At 41.5% G+C, this 8,048-nt stretch overlaps 2 protein-coding genes across 2 annotated transcripts; one reads left to right on the top strand and one right to left on the bottom strand.

The window, feature by feature from the left end:
* Positions 1-1,687: 1,687 nt before the first annotated feature.
* LOC130715501 (photosystem I reaction center subunit psaK, chloroplastic) lies at positions 1,688-2,497 on the bottom strand. The gene is made up of 3 exons (XM_057565641.1): positions 2,317-2,497; positions 2,126-2,206; positions 1,688-1,996 (listed from the first exon to the last, which is right to left on the bottom strand). Exons 1-3 carry the CDS (start codon positions 2,395-2,397, stop codon positions 1,769-1,771), a joined length of 390 nt encoding a protein of 129 aa, XP_057421624.1. The 5' UTR covers positions 2,398-2,497; the 3' UTR covers positions 1,688-1,768.
* Positions 2,498-6,846: 4,349 nt separating this feature from the next.
* Positions 6,847-7,479, top strand: LOC130737967 (uncharacterized). Its single transcript, XM_057589845.1, has one exon. The coding sequence runs from the start codon at positions 6,847-6,849 to the stop codon at positions 7,477-7,479; it is 633 nt and encodes a 210-aa protein (XP_057445828.1).
* The last annotated feature ends 569 nt before the right edge of the window (positions 7,480-8,048 follow it).

The raw sequence follows: 8,048 nt of genomic DNA, 5'->3' as shown, positions 1-8,048 counted from the left end.
CCACGTACCTTGCATCAATGCCAACCAATGCCCGCACGCTACCACCACACACCTTGCATCCATATCAACTAATGCCCGTGTGCCACCTGGACAGTTTCATGCCCAGAACGCCTTGTGTAATCATGATTGCATCAACTCGTCCATTACAGCATCATCGCAGTTGCAGACCGACTGTAAACCATGCACCAGGTTGGTTCCCAACCAGAACCTCCTAAAACGGCACTTCACAATGTCATACTTCTTCAGCGCCTTCGCAGTACCACACAAAGTGATATCCATCGAACCAGAATCTCTGATACCACTGTTAGGAAATAACATAGCTGAAGAAGTAATGTAAACCCGAAGCGCAATCAACAACACAAGAATATAACGTGGAAACTCCAAAACCGGAGAAAAACCACGGCCGTTGTCAAAACCGACAACCAAAGAATAAACACTATGTGAAAATTGTTACAACACATAGACTTCACTCTCAACCTCCCCATGACCCTAGTACACCCACACTGTCCAAAGTAAATATTTGAACTACATCTCACAATACTCTAAACACAAGAGCATAAGAGAAAACGAAAACACAAATATAAACTTAAAGTGTTTTTAGGTGCTACATCATTGGTGTTTTGGTTTGTTGAAACAAGGAGCCTGAGATCCATATATATAGTCTTGAACCCTCTCATCCCTCACTAATCTAAGCGATGTGGGACTTCTCCAAGATGTATAACTTGATTTTTTTTTCTCCTTCATTAGCAATGTGAGACTTACATTGCAATCAACTCCAACATAAACGCCTTATGGCGGTCACTTAAAATCACTATACTCTATTTCTTGAAGTCCATTCCCTTACCCCTGTTGTGGGTGCCCATGTGCCTCTGACCGCCCCGGGACGAGCCCTTCTTAGGGATGGAGGTCTCGCCCAGTCCAAACACTAAACATTCATTTGATAATGGAAGGAAGTCTTTCCTTGAGAGACATGGTTCAAGCACATGACTTAGCAGAAACGCCTTTTGCTGTTTTTACCGTGCATCAAAGGATATCACAAAGGTCATAACGATTTGCGCTTCTAGACTGCAAGCATTTAACAAACAAAGAGACTCATAGTTGTCTTGGTAACACCAATGTCCGTTCATCAGCTGGAATGATGTGAGCTTCAGTACCATATATTTTCAATGGTCTTGAAAGGGCACGATGTGGTTCAAATAACATAGCCTTCTAAAGTGTTGGCTTGGAGAAGGTGTTGGAGTTATGTATACTAGGTAAGTTAGTTGGAGGCATTGAGTATTATTCAGAGATTAATTTAGAAATAAATTTAAATTCAACATGAGGGGAATCAGAGATGGTTGAGTTAGCAATGGAAATGGGAAGAGATTGATTATGCGGTTAACCCAAAACGGCTCTTGATATCATGTTGATAAAGTGAAATATGTATTTTACTGATATACAAACATATACAGATTACAATAAGTTGTTAACAAATTGGTGATCTTATCTAACCATCTTAAAGATTGGCAGTTAAGTTTAGATAGAAACCACCTTAAAAATTCATATCTAATTTGCAGCAAAATTTTGGCTCGTGATTATCTGAAAATTCGCTATTGGGATGGTCAATTCTAACCATGATACGTGTTAGTGGCCAGAGTGAGTGGAATAGAGATTAGAGTTGAGATATATATAGACTAAAGGTTCAGCCTTAGTGAAGTGAAAAATAAAGGACATGAAATGAAATTGATTACATTCAGATACATTCAATTACCACATAGTTCCAATAATTTTACAGTGAGCCTATGTTCTTAAGACCAAGCACAACCCCAACCCCAATGATGTGACCAACAGTTCCACAGGCCAACGTATCAGCAAGTGTGAACCCGGCTGGGTCACCAGTCTGCAAGCCTGAGTCCCTCACCTCCAGCTTTAGCCCTGCAGTGGCTTTCCTATTTGCTGACGGGGCTAATCCAAACCTTCCAGCAAACAGCATCAGGGTTGTAGAAGCTACCATAATCTAATTAACAAAAATTAATCATAAAGTTTAATTGAATATTATTTGAAATTCAAAAAAAATATATTATTTGAGTTGGCTCAACCTAAACTGATCATGAATGGGAAAATTAATTAATTAATTCCAAGCTACCAGATTAGTGGGTGAGCCAATGAAGTCACAGCGAGCTCCCAAAGCACCATTTCCCTTACGCCTCATGGGTTGGACAGTAACCTGCAGTGAGTACACACCCAAGTAGAGAGAAGAAAATTAAAATAAGCAAAACTCATTTACAATTCAAATCTATACATAATTATGAAAGGGTTCTACTGCTTAATGCTTACCAAATTCTGCACAGGTGTTGCTGAAAATTTGGGTCTAAGGCCACTGAATTGAGGGAGAGTAGTCATCACAGTTGTTGCCATTTGAAGTTGAAATGGAAATACAGAAGTGTTGAATCAATCTCTCTTCCTTCCTTGTGCTTCGTTGCTAGCTAAAGGGCTGGCTATGTTATGTTGTGATATATGACTGATGAGCCACATGAGAAATTTGTGGCTACAGAACGCCCATATCTGATGGCTGGAGATACGTGATTCCAACGTGGCATTATCCGATTTGACTTGAATTGGGGAAAGGATAACGTCTTAGCTGCCAGGTTGTGCTTCATGTTTCTTATTCTCAACTCAACTAAATATTTTTTTGGTAAATTCGAGCATAAGCTTTAAAATTAAGGAAACTTGCATTATTTTGGGTTTCCCTAATATGGACCCCTAAAAAAGAGGTTCAAATTTAGATTCCTTTGTTTAACCGGTCATCAATGGGGTTATCTAAAAGACCCATGTGAAAATTTAGGTTAAATAACTCATCATCCAATCACATTGAAGATAAGTGAGTTGGAAATAAATTAATAAATAAAATGTAGAAATTCCAACTCACATATCTCCAATGTGATTGGATGATGAGTTATTTAACTCAAACTTTCACTAGGTCATTTAGACAACCCGTGATCAATTGTCATTTTTTTTAATCTGCATTAAGTGTTAATTAATCTCATGTTTTGGGAAAATTGGAAATAAACTTTAATGATTTTTCAAACAAATTTCAATTTGATTTTTAGGGGTTTAGTTATGGGAAAATCATACCCACGTTCATTCTCTGAGCAAGCTAGATCTCTCTTGTGGATCTCTCTACAGTATAAGTACAAAAGAGGAATATCAGTTTTTTTTATAAGGAAATGTTAGTTGTTAACATGGTTATCAGAATTGGACCAGATCAGGTGGTTCAACCGGTAGAATCAAGAACCAGACCCAAGCCGGTCTGAAGCAACCACGAAATCGCCTAAGACAAGAATCAGAGTCAAACCGCATGGACCGTTGTAAACCGGTCGGTTGGCGGTTACGAGTGACTTAAGTTTTTTTGTAAAATGCCCATGCTAAATGGCAGAAAAGTTTTTTACTCTAGTCTCCTTCTCCACCGCGCTCCGCCGTAAGTCCTTCCTTCTCCCTGAAGAGTCTCAGTCCACTAATCTTGTGAATAAATCCAAAAGTGAAGAAGATTTAGACTATAGAGACTAGAGAGAGGGAGGAGAAGTAGATCTGGAACTAGACATGATAGAGTTGCTTCACACCACCTTCAAGAAGCATAGGAGGTCCACTGTGGAAGTTGAGAGACATGTGCAGTGTGGCTGCCATCGGATTGAACGTGAGAGAAGTAGAGGTAATGGAGAGGTAGGTTATTTTTAGGGTTTGGGTAAATCTTTTTTGGTACGGGCTGGGCTTATTTGACAAAAAAAGTGGAGAAATAAAATCTTTTGGATCCAAAACGTTAAAATCTATTGGAAATCTATTTTATTTTCTTATTTTATTTATTGGATCCAAAACGTTAGGCCATGTTTGAATTGATGGTACGTAACGGAGCAGAACAGAATGAAATATAATGGAACGGAACAGAATGAAATGGAATATAATGGAATGGAACTCCATTCCATTGTTTGGGTAATTTATAATGGAGCGGAACAAAGCTACCCCTCCATTGTTTGGATATGGATGGAGCGGAATAAATTATAACTTTTTTAATTCCCTAATTACCCTTACTTTTTTTTTAAACAACCCTTGCTTTCTGGATGAATAAGGCTATATAATATTTAAGAAACATATTGAATAAACTATAAAGTAAGGAGAACCCAGGAACAAGCAATTGAAAAAGGCTCCATTAAAAAATCCTACTGAAATACGTAAAAGGATTACTTGGAGTTGCTATTGCATTTGTTGGAGTTTTCTTAGATTCATGAGAAAAAAGGGAGTAAGCCAATGCCAAAGACATCGATTAAAAAAATTCAGTATGCGTAGACCATATGCATATAAGGAACGAGAACGAGAAAGAAATTCTGAGACAAGCAGCAGAACTGGAAATGAGAACGGGACAAGCAGGAACGTGAACGAAAACAATTTCACAGATAAAAGTTTGTGAAATTCGTATTCACCTAGGACAGATGTGATGCACAATGTTGCAACAATGTGTTCGACAATAAATCAACAATCAGAGTTCTTTTTATCGTGATAAGTAATTCAAACACAACAATCAAATAAATGAACACATAGAGTTGTTAACCCAGTTCGGTGCAACATGACCTACGTCTGGAGGGCTTCAGGCCGAGAAAGATAATACACTATAATAGATAAGTAAGTACAAAAGGTCTACAAAGAATAATCTCAGTTCTATGCCTTTCTACCTATTTCTACCAGTGGTTTAATACTTAAGTCTCTCCCTAAGTATGAGAACCTCCTCTATCTTTCTCTCAATCACTGCCTCAGTGATTTCACTTGTCAAAAGCAATAACAAGTTTGATGAGACTAACACTCAACTAAACAAATCAACTTAGTACTTGCGATGGTAATGGAAGCACTAAGCTATTACAATACTCAAAATAGGACTCACAATAAAAACCCTAAAATCTCAAAACTCTCTTGATTAGAATTCGTGCCCAGCTAGGGTTTAGAAGTCTCTTTTTATAGACGTTCACTTCATGCTTGAATCTTAAATGGGCTGAACGTCACCGAGTCCACAAAACGACTTCTGGAAAGAATCTTCATGAAATCAAATCTTACCAGAATTAAAAACAGAACAAAGTAAAATGGAATCATATCTCAAAGTTGACTTGGTTCACACGTTACCAATCTTGTTGTTCCAACAAGATTAAAACAAACAAATCTTCATAAGATACTCATGGCATAAAACGCACAACATCAATCAAGTCTTCTGAACGAACATACAACAACCATACTCCCAAAACTGTTCCAGAGATTAGAACACCAAAAAGTACAACTAACACATGTTGCTCCAAAGGTTGGAACCATTGGTCGCACATCAGACACAAATGTTGTTCAGCTACAGGTTCTCGAACTACCATATGTTTTGAGCAAAATACAGCCAATCATAAGAACAACAATCTCGCCCTTTGGAAAATTTTGGCTGAAACATAAACAGGCCAGATCATGCTACCAATACACAGCCAACAGCAACAAAAACCGCAATAGATAGCACACACAAAGACAACTTACTTCCTTGCAGCAGAAACAACCATACTCAAGAAGAAGCTACCAAATCAGAATAAGACATGAACAACATTTTGATTTGAACATCTGAACATTCAATACAAAACAAAGCCAACATAATCTTCACCACAGATCAACCATATCGAATGAAGAAAAGAAAAACTAAGAACTATCAGAATCATCATCATCAAAAGCAGCACCATGCACACTTCCATAAGCTCATCAAGAATGGATCCAGAAGCCTTCTGAAAAGATGGACCCTCCCCCTGAGTCATCTCAACCAAGCCAGCAATGTCAGGGACATGAGTTCCAGCAAACAACGTGTAATCTACAGTAAGAGGACTATCCTTCTTGCTAGGAGACTCATCAACAGTGACAATCTGAGGATGTTGACTCAAAATAATTTCACAGATTAAAGATGGAAAACCAATAGGGAGCTTGACAGCAATGGTTTCAGCATCCTTCATGGTTTGATCAAAGACATAAGCTCCAAAATCAAATTTGGCTTTTGTGCCAATCAGATAAATCAATTTTTCCAAACCAGAAGAGACATTTGAAGTGTGTTTAGTGGGGACCCAATTTGCAGCACCAATGCGATTCAAAATAGCATACTTCACACTTAAATGTGCAGAAGACAACAAACCTTTGACAGGCTAGTCCTTGACTTGACCAGCAGTGATTTTAGTGGTGATTTCTGATAGAATAGGAATTATTCTCCTGTAATTAAGCTAATTGTTCTCCTGTAATTAGGTTAATTAGTCTCATATATTTATCAGTTGACTTTGGTCATATGCTTTGTATATTTATACCCATTCTAATGAATGAGAAAATCACCGATTGAATTTACCCTACTATCTTACATGGTATCAGCTTTCTAAAGATCCTACCCTCCTCTTTCCGCTTCAGCCGTCGCCGTGCTCTTTCTCTTTGCACTGCCACCGCTGTCCTGCACTAGCTGCCACTGTGCTTTCCTCTCCAAGCCCCGCCGCTGCAACTGTGCATCTCCGCGTGCGCTAGGCCCACTGCCTTCGCCGCACCTCCTCACCTTCCCTCCTCCACGCGACAGGCCCACAGCCTTCGCGTTTTATCTCCCCTGCTGCTTCCCTTGTTCTCCACCGCTCCCCTCCTCTCTGCACCGTTCCAGATCTGTGCAGCATTCTTCTTCCAGAACTGCACACGTTCTGTTTTCTTGCTTGCTGTCCGGTTCAGCACATTAGTGAACCAATCCGGTTCACCCAACCCGGTTCAGCCTAGACCAGCACGCGCTCCTATTTTTTTTTAATTATTTTCCTTCACTCTCGGCCTCTTCTCCTTACCGTCATGTCTTTTCCAGCCTCATCGGACAGCACCCCCGTGACCGTCACCACTCCTACAGTGATCACCCAGGTGGCTCCTCCTGCCCTGCCGGCCAAGCCTGAGTTTCACCCGGCACTTGCTGTTTCGAACATTAGGAATAATATTCCTATTATGCTTGCCATGGAGACTGAGCGCTATGGCACTTGGGCGGAGCTTTTCTGCATTCATGCTCGTCCCCACCGGGTTCTGCATCACATTGTCCCTACTGCGGACAAGCCTCCTCCGCCAGTCACTGACCCTACTTATGAGCAGTGGGCCACTTTGGATGCCACGGTCCTTCAGTGGATTTATTCCACCATATCTGATGACCTGATGTCTACCATCATGGAGCCTGGCTCCACTGCTTTCTCGGCTTGGACGCGTTTGGCTGATCTCTTTCATGATAATCAGAATGCTCGTGCTGTCACCCTGGAGCAGGAGTTCTCTACTGTTCGCATGGAGGCATTTCCGTCCGTCGCCGCCTACTGTCAGCGTCTGAAGACGCTTTTTGACCAGCTCAGTGATGTCGGTGCTTGGGTGACCGATCATCGTCTGGTTTTGAAGCTTATCTCCGGCCTCACTGATGCTTACAGGGGTGTTGCCACTTTGATTCGCTAGAGCAATCCGCTCCCCTCCTTTCATCATGCTCGCTCCATGCTTACCTTGGAGGAAGCCGATATGGCTAAGATGAAACTTGTTGAGCCTCCTGCTGCCTATGTTGCTACTCAGTCGCGTCCTTCTGATGTCTCTTCTTAGAGCTCTGATCGTCGGTCCTCCAACCGTTCTCGATCCCACAACTCTAAGGGTCGTGGTGGGAATCGTGGCAACGGTGGTGGATCCCGCAGTGGCATCTCTCAGGGCACTCCTCCGATGCCACCTCAGCCGCACTACTTCCCGTACCAACATTGAGGATGGGCCCCACCTCCATGGGCCATGCCCTCGTGTCCGTCCCCTACATCTCAGTGGACTCGTCCCTCTGCTCCTCCTCGGCAGCCCGGCATTCTGGGCCCGCCTCCTCAGGCTTATGCTGCTTCGGCCTCACCCGTGCCCACTGACATTGCCACTGCCATGCACACCATGATGCTTTCTCCTCCGGACCGCACCTGGTACATGGACACTGGAGCATCATCTCATGTAGCAGCATCGCAAGGTAATCTCACGTCTTATTCTAATTTAAGTCATCTTAA

Source organism: Lotus japonicus, chromosome 1 (assembly GCF_012489685.1).
Source record: "Lotus japonicus ecotype B-129 chromosome 1, LjGifu_v1.2".
NCBI lineage: Eukaryota > Viridiplantae > Streptophyta > Magnoliopsida > Fabales > Fabaceae > Lotus > Lotus japonicus.
Note: the sequence above shows the minus strand (reverse complement) of the source record. Positions and strands in the feature narration are given on the sequence as shown.

Bases quoted from the DNA above. Each gene is read 5' to 3' on its own strand.
- LOC130715501 (XM_057565641.1), bottom strand. From the start codon at position 2,397: ATGGCAACAACTGTGATGACTACTCTCCCTCAATTCAGTGGCCTTAGA. The intron at 2,207-2,316 runs GTAAGCATTAAG...TACTCACTGCAG, and splicing joins CAACACCTGTGCAGAATTTG to GTTACTGTCCAACCCATGAG. The intron at 1,997-2,125 runs GTAGCTTGGAAT...TTTGTTAATTAG, and splicing joins TTGGCTCACCCACTAATCTG to ATTATGGTAGCTTCTACAAC.
- LOC130737967 (XM_057589845.1), top strand. From the start codon at position 6,847: ATGTCTTTTCCAGCCTCATCGGACAGCACCCCCGTGACCGTCACCACT.